The sequence below is a fragment of the Bubalus bubalis genome, chromosome 22 (assembly GCF_019923935.1).
Source record: "Bubalus bubalis isolate 160015118507 breed Murrah chromosome 22, NDDB_SH_1, whole genome shotgun sequence".
NCBI classification, from domain to species: domain Eukaryota; kingdom Metazoa; phylum Chordata; class Mammalia; order Artiodactyla; family Bovidae; genus Bubalus; species Bubalus bubalis.
In genome coordinates this window covers 30,511,532-30,538,862 of record NC_059178.1, presented here as the reverse complement: position 1 = coordinate 30,538,862, position 27,331 = coordinate 30,511,532, and the positions used below count along the sequence as shown (strand labels likewise).

At 38.6% G+C, this 27,331-nt stretch overlaps 1 protein-coding gene across 5 annotated transcripts in view; it reads left to right on the top strand.

Annotated features, from left to right (window-relative positions):
* The window catches only part of ZNF521 (zinc finger protein 521), a 313,446-nt gene that overhangs the window by 162,055 nt on the left and 124,060 nt on the right, over positions 1-27,331 (top strand). For 4 of the 5 annotated variants that reach the window (XM_025273511.3, XM_025273508.3, XM_025273509.3 and 1 more), the window contains one exon: positions 10,280-10,364. In XM_025273511.3, the coding sequence (XP_025129296.1) occupies positions 10,280-10,364 (85 nt within the window). The remainder of the gene's footprint in view (positions 1-10,279; positions 10,365-27,331) is intronic. The other variant, XM_044934708.2, reaches the window with a different exon arrangement.

The window sequence follows — 27,331 nt, the reverse complement described above, 5'->3', positions numbered from 1 at the left end:
CTCACGTATAATATCCACTTGCTTGCCAGCAAAATACTGCCAAATAAAAGTGCCACTCATCTTAAATATGTCTCATGTGTAATATATCTGTTCTTAGAATGGTAATGTGTATTGCTGTAGTCCTTGAAAACAGCTTTTTTTTCCACGAGTGAGGTTGAATCTTTTTTACATGTTCTACAGGTCCTCCTCTTCCTTCCCACCCCACAACCCTGTCACCAACTTGGGACATTCGTCATGCTATTAATTTCTAACATTTTATTTTATAAACATTTGTTTGACCCTTGGTAATTGCCATACAATCTAAATTACTGCATTCTAGTTTAAGGGAAAATTTAAAATTTTTCTTTGCTTGTTTGGCTGTGCTGGGTCTTCATTGCAGCAAGTGGGGGCCAGCCTCTAGTTGCAGCGTGTGGGCTTCTCACTGTATCGGCTTCTCTTGGTGCTGAGCATGGGCTCTAGGGCCTTCAAGCTTCGGTAGTTGCAGCTCGAGGGCTCAGTAGTTGTGGCTCTCAGGCTCTAGAGCACGGGTTCAATAGTTGTGGCACCCAGGCTTATTTGCTCTGTGGCATGTGGGTTCTTCCTGGACCAGGGATTGAACCCAGGTCTCCTGCATTGACAGGTGGATTCTTTACCAATGAGCCAGCAGGGAAGCCCTAAAGAAATGTCAATGCAGTTTTCAAGTCCATATAAGAGTGAGAAATAATCTTTGACAAGCAACTTTGTTTTGCCATACAGCTCATCAGGTATTCCATTCCGTCCCCATAATAACCTGTCAAGTAAAGAGTAATAAAGGTAGTTCTATTTAATGCAGACATGCTACATGGTAGGCATGGTACTAAGCACTTTTATATAGTTCTTACTTGCTTCTCACATCAACTCTAAATGTGAGTTTTATTATTTTTAATTTACAGGGAAGGAAACTAAGACTTGGGGCCATTAAATGATTTGTCACACAGCGAAATGATGAAGCCACTGCATAGTAACTAATTGCAGAAAGAGGATCCTAAAGTTGCTTTCCTACTAAGACTGCTGGGTTTATTTGGATTATAGCATCATTGGGCACATCTTAATTTCAGGAGGTTCCGACTGAGTTTGAGACTAATTCTTCCATGATAGCCACCACCAAAGTTTGGAATGGTGACATAGACGGGCTGTGAAATGTCCTTGAAAGATGGTTCTGTAACTTCATGCTTTGATGCTCAGACCACATACAATGATAGACAAAATATAAAGGGAGAAAACCAAATGGATTTAGTCAAGTTCAAAACAATTATCTACCTTTGAGATCTGAGAACCAAATTTCAAAACCAAGCGGATATCAGGGTTAAAGCCAGAGGGTCTGCTGAACTCCATTCCTGAAATGAGAAGGTTAATTAGGGTTCTTGTTACCTATGGGACAAAGCCAGACCTGCTACTTTTTTAGAGCAGGACTTGGGGAGAAAATTCATTGTTCATGACAGGAAACTAGAAGAACTGTTCTGTTGTTGATCAGTGTGTGAATCTCGGGCTTCTGAGCTGGAGAATTAAAGGGGCAGAAAGAGAGATACAGTTTGTGACTTAAAACTGAATTAGCCGTATGCTGGCCCTGTCACACCCCTGTAGCACAACAGATACACAGGAAATGCCCCTGTGTGACCTAGCCTGGTCTGGTAGCCTGGATGGCCAAGGAGAAGCAATGGCAAAACTACTAGAAAGGGAGGAATGAGCACATAAAAAAATCTTTCACTGCAAATGGGCTTCGAACCAAGATTCCAAAATATGTGAGTGATTCATTAGATTCATGTAGTAAAGCAGACAAACAAATAAAACCCAACTGCTATGAGACCAAGATTCTACTCCAGAAGAAATTAATTATATGGAACAGTCTGACAAAGACTTTGAAATAAGTACGTTTCGGAGCTCAGAAAGATAAACAAAAGTATGATTTTTACTCAAAAGAGTGACAAATTTTGGAGCAAATCCAAGTAGAATTTTTTTTTAAGAGCACTTATGTTTAAAATTAGAAACGTTAGAAATGACAAACGTTAATCGAAATAAAAGCTCTTGCAGACAGGATAAACTCTAGACTGAGTACCAGTGAAGAGAGAGCCAATGGTTAGAGAAAGTACAGAGAAAATCACGTAGATCAGAATAAGAAGACAGCCGATATGCATGAAAAAATAGTTAAGATACTTGCAGGATAGACTGGGAGGCTGCAGATCTATGTCTACCAGGAGTGCCAGTGGAAGTGAAAGGAGAATGTGTGAGAGATACGTAAAAACTGAAGAAATGATCAATAAAAAATTTTAGGATTGGAGACATACCTGAACGCTCAGGTTGAAATTGTTCTTTCAGTATTGAGCAGGACAGATAAGTATACAGTTGAAAATATGACAATAAAACTTCAAGTCAATGAACACAAAAGAAAATCTTGGGAACTTTGAGGAGCCAGTTCTGTTCCATTGACCTTGGTCAAGAGTCTGGGACTAGTAAAAACTGGCTAGAAATGGTTCACTGAGTGTCATCAGCAAGTCTCATGCCATCATTGGCATTGTCAGGGACCAAAGCACGAAGCTCAGCTGGTAAAGAATCCACCTGCAATGCAGGAGACCCCGGTTGGATTCCTGGGTTGGGCAGATCTGCTGGAGAAGGGATAGGCTACCCTCTCCAGTATTCTTCGGCTTCCCTGGTGGCTCAGCTGGTAAGGAATCTGCCTGCAGTGTGGGAGACCTGGGTTTGATCCTTGGGTTAGGAAGATCCCCTGGAGAAGGGAAAGGCTACTCACTCCAGTATTCTGGCCTCGAGAACCCCATGGACTGTATAGTCCATGGGGTCACAAAGAGTCAGACACGACTGAGCCACTTTCACTTTCAAAGCACTAAACAATTCTAAGGAGAACCTTCTTTCAAAATGTATCTAAAATGCAATTTTAAAACTGCCTGCTAATGATCAGAGTTTCAGTTCAGTCATTCAGTCATGTGCAACTCTTTGTGACTCCATGGATTGCAGCATGCCAGGCTTCCCTGTCCATCACCAACTCCCGGAGCCTACTCAAACTCATGTCCATCATGTAGGTGATGCTATCCAACCATCTCATCCTCTGTCGTCCCCTTCTCCTCCCTCCTTCAACCTCTCCAGCATCAGGGTCTTTTCAAATAAGTCAGTTCTTCGCATCAGGTGGCCAAAGTATTGGAGTTTCAGCTTCAACATCAATCCTTCCAATAAATATTCAGGACTGATTTCCTTTAGGATGGACTAGTAGGATCTCCTTGCAGTCCAAGAGACTCTCAAGAGTCTTCTCCAACACCACAATTCAAAAGCATCAATTCTTTGGCACTCAGCTTTCTTTATAGTCCAACTCTCACATCCATACGTGACTACTGGAAAAACCATAGCCTTGACTAGACAGACCTTTTTTGGCAAAGTAATGTCTCTGCTTTCTAATATGCTTTCTAGGTTGGTCATAACTTTTCTTCCAAGGAGCAAGCATCTTTTAATTTCATGGCTGCAGTCACCATCTGCAGTGATTTTGCTGCTGCTAAGTCACTTCAGTCATGTCCAACTCTGCTTGACCCCATAGATGGCAGCCACCAGACTCCCCCGTCCCTGGGATTTTGGAGCCCCCCAAAATAAAGTCTGCCACTGTTCCCTCTGTTTTCCCATCTATTTGCCGTGAAGTGATGGGACCGGATGCCATGATCTTAGTTTGGTTCAGGGATCATGATGATCATGCCATGATCATGTCAGAGTTTAAACTATGTTAAAACCCAGTGGGTGGGAGCCAGGGTAAGAATTTTGTCTTTGGTTATGGTATTCACAGTCTTCATGAGTTGTCATTTAATCTGTGAATGAGCGTAATAATCCCTCCTTTATTTTCACAGTTTTGTTGCTAGTGATTTTCACCCGTAAGAGTTTTTACAGGTTGTAAAACATGATTCAATTTTGAATGCATGCATGCTAAGTCACTTTGGTTGTGTCTGACTCTTTGAGACCCTATGGACCATAGCCCGCCAGGCTCCTCTGTCCATGGTAGTCTGCAGACAAGAATATTGGAGTGGGTTGCCATACCCTCCTCCAGGGATCTTCCCAACCCAGAGAGTGAACCCACGTCCCTTATGTCTCCTGCATTGTAGGCTGGTTCTTTACCATTAGCACCACCTGGAAAGCTTATAATTCAATTGTAAGAAATTACTACTTTACTACAGAAATGATTATCAACAATGGTTCTTGCCTCTTAGTATTTATATGTTGGATTTGTTTAAAAAAAAAAAACAAACAGAAAAATCCCTCCAAACAATACAAAAATGTTCACAAAGCTATTTGTAACAACTAAGCACAAATTATTTTTAGTGTGTGCCACGTGTAGGAATATAAAGTGAACAGTGGGGATGAGGTTTAATGTTGATAGAACTACATATTATGAATTACCCTATCCATTTATTCCCGCTTGTTATTATGAAAATGCTCACACATGCACCTAGATTTAATAATTGTTGACATTTAGCCATATTTATCTATATGTGACCATATATGCTCTTTTTCTGGATCTGTTGAAAGTAAATTGCAAACATCATGCCATTTCATGTCTAAACCTTCAGTTTGCATCTCTTAATAAAAAGGACATTTACCCATATAATCATAATACCATTAGTACATCGAGAAAGTTAACATAGTAATCCCCCAATATTGTCTAATAACCAGCTGAGATTCACATTTCCTCTATTTCCCCCCAAATCTTTCTATATGTTTTCAACCTAAATCAGAAACTACACACTGCATTCACCTTGAACTACATTTATTGCTGTCACTTTTCTCTGTTTTATTTGAGAACAGTCTTTCCAGTTTTGTTCTCCCTTATGCATTAACTTTTTGAAGATAACTGGCCTAGTGTATTTTTTGTTTTGAAGACTGTTCTGGATTTGTGTAAATTTTTTTCTGCAAAGAAACACTTGTTCCTCTCTCCCTGCATTTCCTGAAAATTGGATGTTTCATCTAATGGCTTAATTAGATTCATGTAGGGGCTTTCCAAGTGGCTCTAGTGGTAAAGAACCTACCTGCCAATGCACGAGATGTGAGAGATGCGGGTTCGATCCCTGAATCAGGAAGATCCCCTGGAGGAGGGCATGGCAACCCACTCCAGTATTCTTGCCTGGAGAATCCCATGGACAGAGGAGCCTGGTGGGCTATGATCAATAGCGTCTCAAAGAGTCGGACAGGACTGAAGTGATTTAGCACACACACATATATTTTAGATAGGAATACTTTATTGTGATGTATTATACTTCATATTGCATCACATTGAGAGAGACGTAATGTCCACTATTGGTAGTTGTAAGCTAACTAGTTTGATAATAGAGAGTACCACCAGATAAGTCACTGTGAAGGGACATACCCCTTTCTGTTTGCTGTTGTCAAAGGATGAGAACTGTGTCTCTCAGAAAAACCTTTCTCCTCAAGATTTTAGCATCCATTAATGAGCTTCCCTGGTGGCTCAGACAGTAAAGAGTCTGCCTGTAATGCAGGAGACCTGGGTTTTGATCCCTGGTTCAGAAAGATTCCCTAGAGAAGGGAATGGCAGCTCACTCCAATATTCTTGTCTGGGGAAATCTGATGGACAGGGCAGCCTGGTGGGCTACAGTCCATGGGTCGCCAAGAGTCAGACACAACTGAGCCACTAACACTCTAATAATTATCCTGGACCATTTTATTGGCATTGCAAAATAGTGGATTTCTAATTTTGTCATCTCTTACTGTCAGCCTTTGGGAAAGAAAAGCTTTCCCTCATCAAAAAAGCATGAACTACACTTCTTCCTAAAAAATCAGGATGCTTCTGTGACTTTATTGTCAATTTTCAGAACAAGAGATTTGTGTAAGTGTCTCTTCGATGGCAGCAGCTGAGATTTTTTTTCCTTTTGTTTTGGAGGATTACTATGGACTCACTGATGGTTTTTAATACTTAGTGTTTTGTCTTAAAAAAATCAAAGCAATTACAACTACAAAGTATAATTTTTTTTTAATTTGATGAGGCTAAATGTGAAGCCTAAGTCCTAATGGAATATAGATTGAATGGGAAGGGAGGTTAATCAGAATAATGTGTTTTTTTTTAAGTATACATTATTAGACATCCTAATCATTTTTTTTTAATTTATGAGATGCTCTTTTCTCAAAGTCTCTGAGTACCTTAACCAGAGTATCACTGAAAACAAGAATGTCAAAAAGGCACATTTAAATTGTTCTCAAAATCAATCAAAAATAATGAGGTGCTGGGAAAAAGTTGTATCCTTGATAATTACATCTATCAGTATCAGAAAACAAAAGAGAACAATCAGGAGATGACAACTCCGCTCCCAAGTAGCACATTAAAAAAAGGCTAATGAAAAAAAGTCTCTCTTAAAAATTGTACTGAATTAGCATTTCAAGTAAATTGACAACTTAAGCGTTGATAAAGGCCAATCTGGAGCCCAAACAATGGAAGTTCTGTTTCTACTTTTATCTGCTTTTAAAAGAAATGATCTCACTTGACTTTCTTTAGTTGTTGTCCTCTATATAGATGGAAGTGTTAGTCACTCAGTGATGTCCAACTCTTTTGAGATCCTAAGGACTATAGCCCACCAGGCTCCTGTGTCCATAGAATTCTCCAGGCAAGAATACTGGAGTGGAATTCTATTTTCTTCTTCCCGACCCAGGGATTGAACCCAGGTCTCCCGCATTGCAGGCAGATTCTTTACCGTCTGAGCCACCAGGGAAGCCCATATAGATGGAAGCATTTGTCCTACTGGAGAAAACAGTCCTTCTTTACATTTCAGGGGTCAGGGAGTCCCTGGAGGATTGTGCTTGATTTAGAGCTCTATTTATTGAAAAACTGACATGGAAGAAAGTAACAAGGCTGGTGAAAGTTGCTTAAAGCATTTCTTAAACCAAACCTCTATTTTCAGTCTGCAAAGGGGTTCCTGTAACTGTGATTTTGACAAGAACTTCAACTTGTTCTTTATAGCTGCAGAGCCTGAACTTAGGACCATCGAGTGAAAGTAGCGGAAAAGTCGGTTTGCACTGAGAACAAGGAAGAATTCCATCATAAACTCAGCTGTACAGAGCTGCAGTGGCTTTACCTCCAAGGGCATGAGCCAACACTTTCAGAGGTTACAGTCACTTTACTTAAAGAGGGTATAAAGGCAGGGGTCTCTCAAATATTTTGCTATAATTATAATTATATATTTTATAATAAGGAATACAAGTCTATGATTATAAAAAGGAATAAGAGTCTATAATTATAATAAGGAATGTTTTAAAGGTCATTTTTAAATTAGTTTAAAAATTTGAGGGTAAAAATGAATTTTACTTTTTAGTGGTCTGTATAGGCTATTTTTTATGTCTGTTATTTTTAAGTAGATTTTATTATTTTTTTAACTTCTTATTTTATATGGGAGTATAGGTGATTAACACTGGTGTGTTAGTTTAACGTGTACAGCAAAGTAATTCAGTTATTCATATACACATATCTATTCTTTTTCAAATTCTTTTCCAATTTAGGTTGTCGCATTATATCGAGCAGAGTTACCTGTGCTGTTACAGTAGGTCTTATTAGTTATCCATTTTAAACATAGCTCTGTGTGCATGTCAATCCCAAACCAAGGGAAAAAAAAAAGAATTTTATACAAAAGCTTTAAAAAGAAAACCACAGCACATCCAAATTTGTGTATCACTGCTTTTTATTTAGGAGATATGAGATGTATGACAAGATGAAGTTTAAGTTATAGCATTTTAAGACCATGTTTTTGATCACATTAAATTCTTAACTCCACCTAGTCCCAAATTTAGGAGCTTGTACATCAGAATATGACTCTCTTAATAAGAATAGAAAGTAGCATTTTAGATATTGTCTTCAGGGTAGAATTAGCATTTGAATTATCAGTAGTAGCGACAAAAGAATTTTCGTTCAATGATAAAGAAAACTGGTATACATAGATCTTCCAATGTGTCAGTTCATTTTGAAGGCAGTAGTAAGTGCTGGTATTTTATTATTTTGGCTTGTCAAGTGATTTTATTCTTTATTATTAGACCAAGAGAAAAAAAAGCCCTCGTATATTCCACCAACATATTCATCAGTCATCATTTTTGGAGACAGTTTTCGACATATTGTATGTTTTACTGTGCTAACAAGAGAAAAGACTAGCCATTAAGTTTATGTTTCTTTGTTTTTCAGCAAGGTCACATATCAGGAATGATGCTGGAAGTATGCTAATAAACAATATATAATGTAGGTCATCTGGGAGTAAGAAATATTTTCTAACTAGTTCTAAAGGGAAATATTGTTAAAAAAGGGAGCGATGTTATTTATGCAACACATGTTGCTCTATATGTCACCATCAAAAGCATCTTGTAAACAGCTCAGCGCAGTAAATCTTCCTTGGTGATTGTCAGGGTTTTTCAAGTCCGTGTTAAATTTAGACCCAGTGCACTCAATTCACAACATGCCTAATGTACAAAGCCTGTTAGATTATGTAGAAAGCTTCTGCTGGAAATCAGCCTGCACTTCTGTGTCGTTCAAGGAATACCATCCTCTGACGCAGAAGCAAATACTATGTTAAGAGAAAATAATTAAAACTTTACATTAAAAACATTTATCATTTTAACTGCTAATAAAAGGATGCTACTGTTTTGGGTTTTTTTTTTTGTTTTTGTTTTTTTTTTGCTTAACTTTGATTTTGTTGAGTTCTTTAAAATTAATTGCAGTTGACAGGCTGATATTTTCTATTGCTACCATTAGTAAAGCAATTTTATATGACTGCTGATGAAGTGGTAATTCTGTTAGAATGCCTTAACAAACTGTCATTGATGTGATTTTACAAATGTCATTTTCTCACTTTCGGGAGAGTTTCAAATGGATACTTCATAATGCTTTATTTTTGTTTTCCAAGGTGGTTTTTAGTTGTAACTATCAAGTTTCATCATAAAGGCAATTATATAACTGTGTTCTGGAAGACTTAAAAGCAATACTTTACTTATTGAATTCATCTAATATGTACTAAGCCGTATAGGGGACACAGAGATAAAGATGAGAAATCGTAAAGGCTGCCTTTATCAGAGAGCCTATCTTTTAGAATTGAGAATTTATTTCCTGAAGAGTTTCATACTGAATGAAGTAAGTCAGATAGAGAAGGAGAAATATCGTATGACATCCCTTTTAGGTGGAATAAAAAGAAATTATACAAATGAACTTACAAAACAGAAAGAGACTCACATTTACAGCTCAGCTCAGTAAATCCTCCTTGGTGATTGTCAGGGTTTTTCTTAAGAAACAAACTTATGGTTGTCAGGAGGAAGAGAGAGTTGGGGACTTCAGGAAGGTCATGTACACATTGCTATGTTTAAAATGGATAACCAACAAAGACCTACTGTATAGCACATGGAACTCTGATCAATGTTATGTGCCAGCCTAGATGGGAGGGGGGATGCATGTATATGTATGACTGAGTCCCTTCACTGATCACCTAAAACAACCACAGCATTGTTAATCGGCTGTACCTCAATACGAAATAGCAAGTTTAAAGTTTGGGGGAAGAAGAGAGAACTTATTTCTATTACCAGCTGTAAGGCACTGTGACATTAGGCACATTATTCTACTTCCCTGGACCTCAATTTCTTTATTTATGATACAAGAATTATAATAAATACTTTTCTGTCTATTCACAAGACTTTTGTGTAGTGATGAAACGGTGTTAGAATGTTCGATATGACATGATTTCTTTATAGGAGATAAGTATTTAAATGCTAGTGTTCAGCAACTTCTGAAACATCATCTAAATTTCATACTTCAGCTAAAAATTATCGTCTCTAAATCTCCTAGCTAGATTTTGTGAATCTTCACTTACTGGCTGTTTTGTATGGGTATCTCGAAGCCACCCTGCAGTTATGTTGTTCAGAATGAAAGTGTGCCTGATCATCAAAGACACAGGTTTCTGAAACTCAGCCACGCTTTACATGTATTTTCAATACCAACTTCTGTTTTTATAATGTAGGAATCTTTAAACATGTATTGTACTGTAATTATGTGTCTTCATTTCTTCCAACTGTTTGTAACGAAAAACATAATGTTTGGATCAAGCCATGGGTCATAGTAGGGAACTCACAGAATTTTGCCCAAGTAGCCCTACAGACATTTATTTAACAACATATATAAGACCATGGTCTCAGGAAAATTCTGTGACCAGGTAGGGTTGGTTTTTTTGTTGTTGTTTTTTAAGAAAAAAATTAAAAGATGTATGTGTCTAAGTAATTCTGTTTGTACTTGTTTTCTCAGAAGAAGACCTATCAGTGCATCAAGTGTCAGATGGTTTTCTACAATGAATGGGATATTCAGGTGCATGTTGCAAATCACATGATTGGTAAGTGACACTCCAAAGCTTCTTACAGATAGATTTTCCTCTTCCATGTGTACATCAATGCCTATATAATTAAACAGAGTTAAAGATGAATTAATTGTTCAGCCATCAATCATTTACCTAGGCATGATTGATTTTTTTATTACTATTATTAGGCCTGATAAGGCATTAGCACATTTTATTTTCTGCAAGGGCTAGTTTAGACTTCTGCAGAGGATTATATATCTACTGCCAGTCAAAACACAGGTGATTAACAAATTAAACTTCTAATCATTTTTGCATTATTGAAAACTAACAGGAATGGTTAATGAACTGGATGTTAGCTTTCCATAGAGTTTTAGACAGGTTTTAATTTCAGAAGTTATTATGGTAATGGCACTGCTGTGTGTTGCTTAAGCATCTTTGTATCCAAATCTAAAGTGGTGAGTTTTTGTGATAGGGAAACATAAATAATTTAAATTGCCATAAAATAATTTTATATGTATGGTTTCAACAGCCTGGAAATAATCATGATCATAAAGATCATGTAAAGAATTCAGTCATCATTTTTTATTCCCCACCAAATTTTATGCAGATTTTTATAAAAGCAGTTCGGGTAAAGATCTCTAAGGTTACTCTAAGCCTGTGTTTTCAGGGATTTTGCATTTTTTACATGGGCTAGAGCTAAAAGGATAATTTTTTCACTTACTCTTATTGTCCCATTATCCCTTAATTCCTCTGGGGTTACCTCCTATGTTTTAATTTGATAAGCACTTAGTAATAACACTAAGAATTTTACCAGTCAATTAAACTTTATCAAGCAGATCTTTTTCTACTAGTAAAATGACAATTGCTATTACTTTATACTATTTTTGTCACTCATTTGTGTTTTTACATGATGTGAGTTTTTTTTTTATTTCATACTGCTTTCATGGTATTTTATAATATCATAAATTATTGTGATATGGTATTTCAAAAGTCTGATCAACCTCATGCTCTCCGTCTATCAAACTCTAAGAAAGGAAAGAAAATTCAGCATTTTAGACTCTGAACTCCTTTTCAGGGGTAAACAAGTTTTATCACACACCTAATCAGCTGCATTCTAAGAGGGTACAGTAGAAAGATTGCTCCAAAAATAACAAAATTTCTAATGACTTTGTAGCTATTAATGAAGATGAAGTCAAAAGTATGTTGGAAACTTTATTAATAGGTTTTCAGTAGGATTTGCTTTATAGTTTTCAAATGATGGTCTTTAGCAGGATTACAGTTTACAAAAGACTAAGCGTTTAATTATACAATATGCAGCTTATACCTAATGGCTAAAATATTGGTTACTTTTTATCTATATTTTCCAGATATAAGTACTAATATTATTAGTAATTTTCTTCCACATTAAATGGAAATACTCTTAAAAGTGCCAGAATAACACTGACAGTTTTACTGAGTGTTCAGAAGATAATGAGAACATGTAAGAGAGACTGAAATGTTTCTAATGTTTTCCTTTCTATTTTGGATTCCAAAAAATACTCTATGTAAACTTTCAAAATGGACTGGCATGGGGGGAAACACATGGGTTAGAAAAAATGAATTCTTCTCTCCAAATATGAGTGTTAATATTTTCCATCCCTTTATTTCTTGAGTAGAGCTTACTGGTGGCAGTCAGTCATGATTCTGCATTAGGCCACAGTTTTACAAGGGTGTTAGTGAAAATATTTCTTGGAACTTTGCAGCTTATGGAAAATTTAGTGAAACATTGTGCTTCTGATTAGTTTTATTCTTTGTAAACTTGTTTTTGGTTCTGGATTTATTATTTATCCCAGGGCCCAGCTGAACAAATGGAATATATTTTCAACACATTATTAATGTTCTTTTGCCAAGTAGAATCTGAATGGAATGCTGAGCATGAGAAGAACTTTTTATTTTAGTATCATTTGTCCAAAATGTTCATTGGTTTGGCCTGGTCCTTTTTAAAAATTGCTTTATACCTTTCATTTGGTATTTCCCTTAATATTCCTTGCATCATTAATGCTTTCCCAAAGCTTCCCCGCCTCTACCTTATGGTGGATTAATATGACACTCACCTCCTCTTGGGATCTGAACGTTTAACAATTCACCTTCCATCAGAGAAGAAAATTCGATTCCTTTTCACAGAGGGCCTAGGTAGTTAATATTCACGCTATTTTTTAATAATAAAATATGTAATTCTCTTACACTTGAGACCTAAACAAAAGAATAGAAGCCATTTAATTGTTATATCTGTTGACCATGTATCCAAATCCTTACATTTCTTCCCCTCTGCATTGTTAGTATCTAGAGAGAGAGAATGTGTACCGGGAGGATGTCACAAAGGCTAAGATATCCCTTTTTAAAATCCCAGTGTGATGCTTAGTTTTTCAAATGAGGCAGGCAGCATGATTCTGTTGGCTAAAATACCTCCATTGAGGGTAGGTATTTTTAGGTTGTGTATCTGTATATCTTTTTTTGTCTAATCAAAAAATAATCTCAACTGGATATTTAGCAAGGAAGAGGGATTAGAGGCTCTCTGAAAAGCCTCTTACTCTTTTTGTTAAGAGGGCCTATAGTGTTTTTACAGATTTTGTTTTCCATTTCCATCAGTCTGGAGGAGAAATTATGTCACCTGATGGAAAACAGGGTGTGCAGATGACCCAATGAGGTGTGACTTTAAAGTCCTTCTTTGACCAAGTCATTTGCATTTGCTTCTACGTAGCACACATGTTTTAATGCAGTTTCAATGTCAGGGAACCTCCACGCTTCTTTCTGGATGTGCTGGTCTCAGACTATTGGCCAGGGACGTTTGTGAAAGGAAACCCACCAGTGTTTCTACCAGGTATACCCTGGAGATGCTGTGCCGGAGTCCGTTTTGCGGTGAGGTGTGGACACGTGCTTTGAGTTGCAGGAATAATTACTCAATAAACATGCATTTGGGATTTGACTTATGTCTATTAAGGAAAAAAGAAAATCTCACTCTCGATCGCATTTTGACACAGTTTCAGTAGGAAATCAGACCAGTGACTATTTAGAGGTTTCTCTTCTTTAAACACACACACATACACCACCACCCCCACCACCCCCCCACCAAGAGCTACAAAACACGTTAACAGCTTTCCTGGGGTAAAGATTTCCCTCTTTTAAAGTCTGCACAGATGAAAATTTTTTCTTGTCTTCCTTTGTTTCTTTCCCATAGTTTACTCTGGCTTTTGACCTGAGAATGCAGAAGGAAGCCGTTGTGCACTGTGTCCTTTAATTCATTATTCACTCGTCTCCTTCTATCAGCACAATAAATATTTATTGCTTTCTCCCCTTTGATATTTCTATTATTATTATTATTATTTCGTATGGATTAGCACAGATAGTGATGAGACCAGAGAATGTAAATGTGTTTCACCCAGCAAAGGGACTGCCTCATATAAAATTATGAGGCTCAACAGCAGTAGAGTAAATTTGTAAGTGCTCTGAATAAAGGGCTGTTAGGCATGCGATAATATAAAGAGATGACATTGCCAAGAACTATTTATGAGAAGCTTAATTTTTTTCACTCTGATAATTCTTGACCAATAATTACCAGCCTCTAATTATCTATTTTAGTTCGAAAGAAATTTCTATCACTACGGAGGTTGGCATTGGAACTAGCGCATAAATCCCCAAAGAGACCAATGTGTTCCAAACAGCCACAAACAACTGTCTCATGAAACAGAGTGAGCAAATTGCGAGCGGCTGGTGGTAGACAACCAGCAGTAAGCTCACCATCGAAGGCCAGTCAGCTTGACAAAGAAATGATCAAAGGGGAGAAATACCATTATCCTTGGAATTGATTGCTACGGTCATAGCCTTTGGAGGACAAGTGGCCAGGGTATAGCATAGCCATTTCCAGCTCTTGCTTTCAAAGTTTTTGGATGAAGAATATGAAGGGAATGAGCATAAACCATTTACCTAAGAATTGTTTAAAATTGGCATAGAAATGATTACTTAAGTTTATTTTTTGTATGATCAGAAAGACCAGCTGGAATAGAAAAATTGTAGCTAAGGTGGCAGAGAATACTCTTGTGGGAAAAAAAAGGGGGGAAATCAACAAATAGTCAGTAACAGATGTGTCCCAGATGGATCAGGGTGACACTTAGTGCATTGGAAGCAGTAAATGTATTTATCTCTTAGTGAAGCAAAACTAGAATTAGGGACTATAAACGACAGCTAATATAAAAACATGGATGCATAGATATTTACTATTTTTATTCAGATCTCTAATACTCCATGCTTTATGAATAGTTACAATTTTTAAATATCAAGGAAAGGATTCAAGCTTTCTGTAGTGCACGCAGGACAATACCCACCCTATGTATTTTGTTCCATGTGATATAAATCACTGATGTTAAGGCAGAAAAAATGCATGTACAGTGTGCTGAGATTTCTGTCTGTGCTTGTGGCAAGTGACATTCATATATTCTGAAATTTGCTTGATGCCCAAGGTCACAAATGGCATCCTTTTCCTTCTGTTTCTTTAGTAGATGGTATGCTATGTGACTAATCTTCATTAGTTTTGTGATATTCAACATCACTTCTGAAACATTCCAGCTTGAGTGCTCTTGCTTTAGAGTAGACTAAAACCAATATTTTGAGGTTTGTAGTGGTTTGGGATTTTATGTGTCTGAAGGGGAAATATCCAGATATGTATCTCTGCATAGGAAGATAAAGAGCCATGTTGCTCTTTAAATGCTCAGCTCTCATTGGCTGCTTTTTAAAAAACATGATTATGGTGGATCTACAACAATGCGTATATGGGTCGGTGTTTATGTGTGTGTGTCTACCTGCACTATCCTAAGCAGCTCAAAGTCCATAAGTTCTCTGGAGTTTACATGAGTTCTAAATGAGAAGACTATTGAATTTTTTTAAGTCATCTTCAGTTGATTGCTTACAAAACTCAGGGAATTAAGAAATAAGCATTTGGTGTTAAATATGTTGAAATACTGGCTAATTTCATCAAGAGCTGGATTAAAAAAGATGAAATCTGGGCAGTTTAATGCTAACAGAAAGCTACCCTCATGTGGGCAATGCTGGCTTATTTGAAAAGCCCATAAAGGGTTTCTACATGGACCATACAAAAGGGATACTTTCTCTTTAATAGCCATCTGTACAGGAGAGATGAGAAGTGGGCCAGGTCATCTCTCCTCAGCTGTCATGATATTAACGTAGGTAATGGAGCAAGCTCGGCATTCTGCTGGGTGTTGTTTTTCATAGATGTTCATCGATTTACACAGATAATTCTATTTATTTCTTCGAGTTGGTCCAAGTGAGCCCGGCAGAATAACAAACACCAAAGCATTTCAAATGACTGTATCTTTGTTTGCCACGTAACTTTGTCTAAAAAAATGGTGTCACACCTACTGTGCAGATGGCGGCATGATTTGTAAACCAGCCAAAACATTTAAACAAATGTGTGATCTGGGGATAGATTTAAATAAAGGATAAAATGGAGTGTGGGCCACAAATTCTAATAATCAGATGATTTTAAGTTGTGTGCAGTGTGGAGTGATGGTCACAGCGATGGCAAAGAAAGCTTGCCAGTGACAGCAAGGTGCCTCGCAGCTCTCCACACGGCGCCCGTGGCCCGGCAGGCCTCAGTTTGAGAACCACACATTTGCCGTACAGCTGGCAGCTCTGTATGGGGACATCAGATAAAACTTATGTAAAATGAAGTGTTATTGCTTCGTATGAAATCGTTCAGAGAGGGAATCCGCAGACAGTAACTGAAAACAGAATTCATGGTACCAATGAAGCAGACTGTAAATATGAAGAGGGTTTAATTATCTGCGCAATTTAACAAAAATTCAAGATATATTCAGAAAGGACATACACAGGCATAAATAGAACGCGGCTACACCGTTGAACAAGTGCAAAGTGGGGACACAGGAAATGACCAAGCTTCTCATACCGTCAGCCTTCCTAAAAACAAAGACAGTTTAATATAAAATCAAAAAGACCTTAAAAAAAATTTTTTTTTGAATAAAATCCAGTTTTCAAGAGCTCATCTTGATTCTTTGGATTCTTATTTCTGAAGCCACTTTTCAAGAAATCTTTGAGGCCTCTCCCTTATGTCAGTGTTAAGCTATTAAAAGACACATCAGAACGTTAACCCTTGTTTTGTGTTTTAGCCTGCGTCTAGCAGCTTTAATTTACAAGAGTGAAAAATACTGGTGGTTAGTGGAGTTTTAACTTACCAGAAAGCTTCTCAGACGTTTCTCATCATGTTCATTTTCCCCGAGGCTGGGGGTTTTCACTGAGCCCACTGACAGATGGAAGATGCAGTTTCTTGTTCCTTTTTAGAACACATGGTCCTAAAAGAGACCTCATAAGAATGTTGTTCCCAAGCAAAATTATGGAGATGCCAGCCTGCCTTCCTAGGCTCTGTACAGAGACACCGGGCAGGGTCTGTGCCAGATGGAAAGTTCTGTGTGACTGAGACATGCTGGTGGGGCTCCTGGCTCTGGTTTTGTCCTCTCCTTTGACTTCCCTGGAGGCTCAGGTGGTAAAGAATCTGCGGGCGATACAGAAGTCCCAGGTTCGATCCCTGGGTCGGGAAGATCCCCTGGAGAAGGGAATGGCAACCCACTCCAGTATTCTTGCCTGGGAAATCCCATGGACAGAGGAGCCTGGTGGGCTACAGTCCATGGGGTCACAAAGAGTCAGACACGACTGAGTGACTAACACACTTTGACTTGCTGGAGAATATGCCACAGGGCATACCCATCCACTCACCATTAGATATGTTGATTATCAAATAGGGGTGATTGTCTGCTTCTGCATGAAGTTTGCAAAACATTTCTGAATGGAGGGCGGGTACAGTCATCCACCAAAGATAAATAGAGGGATCCTACATCCACACACTCACTCACACACACACAGGCCCAGATATGCATAGGCATTGTGACCTAATTCCGCAGGATCGGTTCAGACGCATAAAGAGAAAAGGTGGCTGATGACCTATTTCCATAGGTGATTTCCTGGTCGCGGGGCCATTCCTAGCAAGTAAACAAAGGAATGTGGAGAGTGGGTGTTGAACTTGAGTGGCTCATATTGTTGCATTTGGTGAGCTGATGAGCTTCCTAGGTCACCTTTAGAATTATGCCTATGACAGCAGCAGCTACCTGCCAAGATTGCAAGGTATCTCACAGCTCTCAGAATGGCGCCTGTGGCCCGGTAGGCCTCAGTTGGAGGGTACACATTTGCTGTACAGCTGGCAGCTCTGTATGGGGCAGCCGTGTGGGCTGTTAGGGAGCTGGAAAGGAGACAAGCATGAAATTTCTTCTAACCCCAACTCTGTTTTTCTGTACTGTTGGCTGCTTCTCAGTTCCTTGACAAAAAAAAAAAAAGAAAAGCAATCAGGCACCCTTTAATCCGCCTGTGATTACCACTGGTATAAAAAGAGAAGCATAATGAGGAAAAATGCCTCGTTTTGTTGCCTTCAAAAGCCAACAAATTGGAGTTAACTTGACAGGAAGTGGCTTAATAATTAGATTATTTATTTATTCCTGACACATATCCCCCTGTTACTAGTCTCAGGAGACCCTGTAGATGGTACGATTTTCAAGCTGCCATTACTTCGCTGTCTTCTGTGAACAAAGAAGCTACTGTCTATCAGTCAATTAAATGCACTCTTTAAGCGGAGGCTGCGAAGTCCTCAATGGAGAGAGCCCTGGGACGCTGTGGCTGATGATTCTTTTCTCTGTACTGTACATCACACTCTCAACTACAGTCCCCACAGAGATGGAATAAAGTCAGGCATTAAAATATCACTTGTTGATTTGTTTGCTAATGAAGAGCCATTGAAATGTTTGTGTATTTCTATGGCAAAATTGTTGATAAAAGGGCCCACTTGCCTGTGTATCTTAGTTCATCCGCCGTGAGTGCTTATTTAACAACTATTAAAATTAAATTCAACCCACAACAGAAGTAAAAAGAAAACTCTGAGATAACAGTTTTCTTACGAGGTTCATCACATCAAGTGACTCAAGGCAGGGAAAATGGAGAGATGGCATTATTTCAGTCCCTGACTTATGTTGCATTCAGCCAAACACCTTATTTTCTCTGATGTAAAAATGTGTTAAGTCTTTTTTTCAGAGAATCTGGGAGCCACAGTTTTACATAGGAAAAGATATGAGAATCTGTTTGTGAGAATAATGTCCTGAGAAGATTTTTTAAAGATGAATGGCGTTTTGGTAGCCATTTCTCTAACTCAGTGAAATAGGTGCAGAAGATTTTCTGGGAAGCTTAGTAGGGGGTTTTATAACCACTGACTTCCCTTCTCTCTATGGTTCTCCTCCTGTTTTCTTTCTTCTTCTTCTTCTTCTTTTTTTTCTATTTGCTTTTCTCAGCATTACTTTATTTCCATCTACGTGGTGGTGACTTTTCAATCACTGCTTAGCCAAGGTTTTTAATCCTGCAATATATTCATCACCTTCTTACTACTTCCTGTTTACTATGTACAAAGCATGCCTTTGCTAGACCTCTCAGGCTCCCATTAATTGGTTTTATTTTAAGAGTACATCTGTTGTGAGCTTGGAGGGCTCAAGGTCTGCCTAGGCTGAAAGACTCAGACAATATTATGACAGCTCTCTGCTGAAATATTTAGCCATGGCTCTGCCATTGAAAGGAATAAATTTGGAATTGAAACCAAAGCCACTGAACACTGGAAATTGTCCCCACTTCTTCCCATCAGGCTTCATAACTGTAATCAAGGCTTGAACTGTAGTTTTCATGATTACCTGTCAACAGGCTGTGAAGAATTAATTCAAGCTACCATCAGATGGCCGTATTCCTTATTTCTACCTTGTTATTCCAAGTCATTTTGTTAGAAAAAGCTTAGATACTCGGAGGTGTTCTGTAATAGAAAATGAATTCGAAACCCTTTCATTAATTGGTGATTAATATATTTCAGGATTAGTTTAAGCAGGGCCCTACCTCCTGCCCAGTCAAGTATGTTCTGGTTAATATCCAATTATCTGCACCTTCGTAGTTATTATGTCTTAATATTTCGGATATGATAACCAGAAACTTGAGAGTCATGCTAATGAGGAGCATAGAACAAGAATTAACCAATGACATACTCAATGATCCTTGGTGAGGAAAGAATCTATTTTTTTTCCCCTAAACACATTGCTTCAGCATCTTCTGAGCACTGGCTGAAAACTAAGACCTTCAGCTGAAGCAGGCCAGAATGAGAAAAGCCAGTCATGTTCTCCTTTTAAATAATAGTAACCTGAACGCGCAGTGCTGAAGTTCATCTAAGAGCACAGTTTAAGTTCATTTCATGGAGAATCAGAATAGGAAACAGAGGGCTGGTTTCTCTTTCCCAAACAGGAAACATCACATCCTTTATCTTTTCCTTTTAACAGAGCCACAAGTTGTTACCTCTTCAAAGGATGTTTTAATTCAGATTAATTTGAAATGCCTTTAATAGTTCACAAAGGAAACACCTTTCCCTGCTAACCTTTTATCCTCTTACCCCACCCTCCCCCCATATATCACCATGCTGTACACATGTTGCATCTCTATTTAATTTTTTTTGCAGGGAATTTCACTTTTGCCCAATCTGACCTAGCTCCCCGAGCAGCGCCTGCTAGGGTGGCGTGTGCTACTTCAAACCACACAGCTTTCAAAGAGTCCACATGGTACGTCGCCCCTTTATATGCTGTATTGTAATGAAGCCACATCAGTAAATTGCAGTGAAGGGTGATTGTTGCACGGGGATCACTACTACACCTTAGGGTCCATTTGCACCTGATTATTCTTTTTATCGTTATTATTACTTCCCATCTCCTTTACTCTCTTGCCGGTGAACTTGCTCTTGGCCACTGGTGCAACACAGAGGAGATCTTAAGGAACACTGCAGGCAGCTTGTTTTTTCTCTCAGCCCATACCGATCACCGTTCAGTTCCAACCCCAGGTACCCTGGGTGGCTTGGAGGGACCTTATTGATGCCGCTTTACCCTATTGACCCTGCTCATAATGTTCCTCATCTTCATCTTCTTAGGAGACACATTTACTGTGAATAAAAGTGACCCATTTCTTTTCATACGTCTCATCTAGATGTTATAAATTTACCCTCAGGATGATCAATTCATTTGACCCTTCCCCCAGAAAGATTTAATAATTTACCAAGGGAGCTTATGCAGGATCACTGTTTAGGGAAAGATTGGTATTTTCTGTATCTTCTTGAGCTTCCTTAAAACACAGAATAAAGTTATTATGAGTATTGTACATATTAGTATTATCTCTTTACAAAATAGGGGCTTCCCAGGTGGCTTAGTGGTAAAGAATCTGCCTGCCAGTGCTGGAGACACAGGTTCGATCCCTGGGTCGGGAAGATCCCCTGGAGAGGGAAATGGCAACCTACTCCAGTATTCTTGCCTGGAAAATCCCATGGAGAAAGGAGCCCGGAGGGCTGCAGTACATGGGGTTGCAAAAGAGTCGGACATGACTGAGTGAGCACGCACATACTTTACAAAATAGCCTATTTCCTGACCCTGACCAACCACTGTCGCTCAGTAACTGATAGAAAATAGTGTGGATTTAAGTCAAAGATCCCGTGTTCTTATTAAACAGAGCTATGAACAAGGTTTTAGCTTGAGAGTTATTCTTTGTAAATTTGGGGTGACAGTTTAACCCCTCTGCTGTCATAATTTTAGTACCTGTGTCCGTTTGTTTTTCCAACTGGTTAGGGCAACTCTTGTTGTTTTTCTTTTTATAAGGCAGGGCTGCTGTGCAGCATTCAAACTAAAATGTAGAATTAGAGCTGACACACCTTCAATTGAACTATCAAGTCTTTTAAAATGGCTCAGCCAGTGACGCCAGGCCCGCGCTGTTCAAGTATACACCCTTCCGATTGCGGGCCAAGGGGCATTGATTTTGAGCTGTCATTTCTCATGCACATACTGTAGAATTGAAATTTAAACCTTAATCCACTCAGTAATGCAATTAATTTTTAATGTGCAGTAATACTAATTGAAATAGCCTGAATTTAGTAAGTCACCGCAAGACATTCTCCAAAGCAAGACTCTCCACTGAGAACAGGGGAGGACAGACGATCACTGTTAGTGTTTACAGGATAATGCTCACTCTGCAGACTCCAGTGGCAATGGGTGTTCTTTAGGCTATAGCGTATCTGTATGTGAATAGAACTATCTTTTCAGAGAGAATTCTTACTTTCTACCCACTGCAACAGGCTATAAAATTTCTGATCAACTCTTTTTTTTTTAAAAAAAGCATAGTTTTAGTTTAAAATATCTTAAAAAGCTAAAGGCAAAAATTGTATTAACCTGTTTTTTAATGCAATTATGAATAGTTGCAAATGAAATTACCTGCCAACAATGTCATAGTCAAAAGCAACGTTTCAGTGGACAATCTCATTATATGATGTGCATTTGAAATACTGTTTCCAGACTAGATGAATATATGTATTTGATCAGCTGTTTGTAAATCTATTGCCTTTTTTTGGTGTATGTATATTCCTGTGAATTGAAAATACCCCCTACTTTCTTTTATTTTCAACTGTGTTGCTTTGCATGCTCTTTCAAAATAGGCTTTTAAATGTTTTGTAAGGTTTCTTTTCTGCTAGGCCAGAGCAGAGCAAATTTTGTACAGTAAAACCAAATAGGTTTCCAGTCATTTCTCCTCTAAAAAGGCTCTCTAACCACATTTATCTGCTAGTAAATGAGGACTTTTTAAAATGCATCAGTTCTGCTGATGAATGGGCTTGCAGAGTGTTCAAAATGAGCAGAAGCATTAAGTTTTAGAAAAAAGGCAAGCACTGTATATCATGCTTTCATGGCTCTCACATTATAGTATTTAATAAGCCAATAGTGCTGTTAAATATTTAGTAAAGGTTCCCTCATAACCCTGCCATCTATTCAAATGGGATTTGAAGACATTTTTGCAGCACATAAGTAAAAATGATGTTACAGAACTTGAGGCAGTTGTAGCGTGGCATATTATCTAAATGAAGTGTGGGTAACACGGTAAAAATGAGTTCAAGAGATTCACACCTATAAATATACCTAAATCAGTTCACATTCTTTGGATTAAGGGTTCGACCTGGCTTTCATTTTGTCACTGTTAAATCAAAGTGCTGTTGGGATTATTTACATAGAGTCTTAAAATGATATTATAACATGTTTTTGAAAAAGGAGGCTCTTATATTGTAATGATTTTGAGCCATTCCTATTATCTCAGTCAAGCTTTATAGTAGACATTTTTTCTTTTTCACTGTATAGAGGGAGAGAAAGAAAAAGAGATGAGGCAAACCAATTTATAGTTTGTTCAGAATATATTATCAAGTCAGATTGGGGTATATAGTAAGTGAAGTCTCATAGCATCTGTTATGGGTATGCTATGGCAAATACCAAACATTAGACAGATACTGTTGTACAACACTGATAAAATGCATAATGGGTCATCTTTTTCAATTTTTCCTTATACTATTTGATGGTTATTATCCAAATAACAATAATTGCTCTTTTAATCTGGAATGGAAATTGGTTTCCAAGATCCTTAGTGAACATATTGCCAGTAAACACGCTGCTGACATCATGACTGTCGTCATGTTAGTGACTTAGAATTTACATGTAAACCTTTCAGCACTTAAGAGTACTATTAGTTTTCAAAGTATAAAGGTAAAGACTGGTTGTTTGTCTTGTGTGTAACACATCTGGTTCTTCTAGGAGCCTGTTTGCTCAATTCTGATTTTCACCCTGTTTTATATGCAGCCAGTGGCCGCAGTATTCATTCAAACTGCACAGAGACTCATGTCATCTGTAAAGCATGGCTTACTGATCTTATTTGCTATTTGTATTCTCCTAAGAAGAAACCTAGGATTCATGCAATTGGGGGAAATACATTTCTTTGTCGAATTATGTATATCACATGTACGTTTGTAGCAAGAATTTCATAATGAAGGATGGATAAAGGAGGCAGCTTTAGGTATACATGGAGCAGAAGGGAAGGAAAGCGATGCAGGGTTCATATATAGGTGTGTTTAATATGCAGTGCTTGATGTATGTTGACCCCAGGTTACAAGACTAGAAAATCCCATTTTCCAGCTTGTTTCAAATGTGGTAAAAATGCTGCTTCAGTTGCTTTATGCTACTCACATTGGGAAAGGTGCTTATCCTGTGATAATTATCATCAAGGAATATTAATGCGTTCAGCATTTGTAACCCAAAAACTCATTATAGCTTAAGCTGTGCATCATCTGTGAAGAGAGAACTTTGCCAGAATTCGCTCTTCACAGGGGTTGCCTCCGGCTTGCTGCAGAGTGGTCAGACTACTGCAAGAGGTCACTTAGGCTATTTTTGAAAGCTGAAGTTTTGCAGTTTTTGAATCACTGCCTTCTGTCTAAAGAGCCTGATCATTCTTGCCACAAAATGTCCTGCTTCTAAACGAATGCATATGGAAGTGCAATTAATAATAATAAAATAAAGAGATAACCATGTCTTGTTATGTTGAATTCAAGGGGGTGAGCACACAGATTCCACACCAACAGAACTGAAGTATTGGTGTCTTATCTTCTGTCGTTGAGCAAAGGGATTCATTTCCACCAGTTTCCTTAATGCAGGTGCCCTTGGGTTTCAAATAGAATGCCCCCACTGGGGCTCCACTTCACAGCCCTCTGGCTGGAAATTGTGTAAATAAGACTGTAGGGTCAGCCTTCCGTTCTCAGCAGCAGTGTCCTTAATTAGTCTGAGACAGTCTTTCACATGAGCCTGCCCTGTTCCCAGGATCGTGTCTCACCCATCTAAGACATCTATCTGATACATACCTAGATCTTTCTGTATATGCCTTTAAAATCATTTTGAGGGTATGCATACTGACATGCCAAGAAGGAGCATCTCTGGGTGTGTGGAGAATCCTGTAACTTAATCTGATCAAAAGATCTGGCTCCGTGGCTCCCTTTTAAATGACAAGTGGTTCATTTCATAAGCACACTGGACCCTCAGCTGAGGTGGGCAGCTTGCTGAAAAGGAGCTGTGTGCCTGGGATATTTTTATATGATTAAATCCCATTCTTTTTCTCCCACTGATCCATTGCTTGTCATTTCCCACAAGCGACACTGCTCAGGGCCGCATGGTATGGTTTGTGCTGGGCCAGGCAGAGAGCACTAATACTCAGTGCTGTCTGGTTTTGCAGGACTGCTGTGTTTCTGAGGTCAAATTGTAAACCTGGCCTTGCTCCTGGGAGGACTAGAAAAATACGTTTCATAACTTTCCGTAGACCCATGCGGAGAGTGAGAGAGAAAACCGTGAAGCCCATAGGCTCAGTTTAGATGAGCTGTGAGGTTGGAATTCATCAAGCCAGGCAAGCTTACTGTTGTTTAGGAAGCTTCCTTACCATGAGGGGTCATGGCCGTGGGTGCCCAGTCGGTCATAGCTGAGGGCACTGAGGGACCAGCTAATCATTCAAATAGCCCAGCAGGCACAAACACACGAGTTGATAATCTAGAATAAACTTGCTGAAATAAAAACTTCCTTGTTAAAAATTACTTCCATGAAGGGTTACTGGTAGAATGAGTACCTGACTTCAGTGATGATATTGTATCCTTGTTCCCCTGGAGCCCATTTGTTGTTTCTTGTTTTTGTTTGTTTGATTTTTGAATGGGACAGAATCTTCATCTTATACACCGGAGCCCTAATGCCACAAAATGAATGAATGTCCTGAACCAGAGACTTATTCTCAGTAGAGTTGGGCAGGGAGGCTGTCAGTCTAGCTGAGAGATGCAATGGTGGCCGATCTTCCGTAAGGATGTAAACTTAATAATCTTTATGAATTTTGAGCGACTCATAACTCTACTTCCTCACCCAAAGAAGCATTATGAAAAGATTGCTTCTAAATCCTTTAGACATTCTCTGCACTTGTGATAGATGCCATTCTCTTTACCTCGAGGCGTTGGAAATGAATGTGGTGTGTTTTTTTTTTTTTTTTGCAAGAGATAAAAATGTATACTTTAGAAGGAGCAAATTGCATTTTCATGTTTAAGTTCACTCTTTGCACTTGATGTGGTCTGATCCAAATGTGAAGAATTGCTTTTGACATTATTTCTGTGTCTGCTGCATCCTAGGATCCTCGCATTATTATGCTGAAGTGCACTATCACATGGGATAAATGGGGTGTTGGAAACCTGGCAATAGCATGAGGTTGCATTCCCTGGCCAGGCTCTTTCAGTTAGCTGTAACTTCTTCAGTTATCGGAACAGCTTTAATTTAACTTAGTAACACCACAGTAAAATTGTGTGTCTTTTATGAAAAAATGACCATCTTCCAAGTTGAATCCGTTTGTTTAGAGGCAAAAATAGCTTGTTATCTCTTAGAAAAAAAGGTAATTTTAACATTCTTTAAAGGTCTGTTTCACCTAATCTGTGTCTTGAACTATCCCATGTTATGTTCAGATCAGATCAGATCAGTCGCTCAGTCATGTCTGACTCTGTGTGACCCCATGAATCGCAGCACACCAGGCCTCCCTGTCCATCACCAACTCCCAGAGTTCACTCAGACTCACGTCCATCGAGTCAGTGATGCCATCCAGCCATCTCATCCTCTGTCATCCCCTTCTCCTCCTGCCCCCAATCCCTCCCAGCATCAGAGTCTTTTCCAATGAGTCAACTCTTCGCATGAGGTGGTCAAAGCACTGGAGTTACAGCTTTAGCATCATTCCTTCCAAAGAAATCCCAGGGCTGATCTCCTTCAGAATGGACTGGTTGGATCTCCTTGCAGTCCAAATTAAAATTTAAAGCCTGTTCATTGCAAAGTTCTTAAATTGTAGGGCTGATTTCTGAATTCTAATTCAAATTTTCTCTCAGTAACTAGAGCTTTCTAATTCTTAGTGGCCTTTCTTTAAAAGCAATTTGTGTACTTTGTGTGTGTAAGTTCCTGTGTGTGTGTGAATGCACGCGTACACATGCACACATATCTGTATGTAGAATCACTGCCAGCTCTCTTCACCAAAGACCTACGGGTGCACCACTCCCTGTCTTGTGTTTAACATGCTTCCAGCAGCTTAGAGAGATGGTATAAAAGTGAAATGAAAACCATGGCGCTTATATTGGAATCTGATGTTTGAAAGAGAGATATTGGAAAAGGATGTTTTTTGGCTTGGCTCCCTTTTTAGATGTAATTGCTGCTTCATTAGGACTTGGAAGAGTTTCCTGTGGTTAAATTTAATCAAATGCCTCAGAATAACAAACTTGTACGCTCAAAATTCCAAGATAGCTCTGTGCACAAAACAGGACTTTCCTAAATTTAAAACACACACACACACACACATACATACACAAACACATGCACAGGAACACACACACATATCACTACCAACATCAGCAACTGGTTTGTGAAGTGCTGTGTGGTATAATCTCAAACAAAATTCCTACTGCCTGTGGGTAGAGGAGTAACAATTGATCACATACAGAGGTGTAAATCAGAAGAAATACACTTCAGAGGGGCTGGGGTCTGTTTGTTTGGGGCAAGAAACAAAGCTTAAACATACATGTTATGTCCTTAACTGCACTAAGCACTGCTCTTGAATAGATTTTGATCATTTTTTCTTCAGGCTGTGATGTGAGATTGTGTCATTCTTCCCATTATACAGATGAGGGCATCAAGGCTTGAGCATCAGGCCCCCAAACACAGGGCCACTTAGTGTGCACAGTATGAGACAGACTCACACTTTCTTGATGTCTCTACATCACTTTCAGGCGATGCAATAGTAATCTCTCCCCACATTTACAAGTTGTCCAATTTGGGAGCCTTGGCTGAAGCGTTCTTAGTGACTTCTTTGCAATCATTGCATCAAAGTCTGACATTGATGCCATTTTCTAGGCAATAAGTTTGTTTTCGATGAAATTTTAAGTTATAAGCAGTAACTTAGGAATTAGCCTGATTATTCCTTTTTTTTTTTTTTTCCCACTTCCTTAATCTAAACTGCTTTGAAAG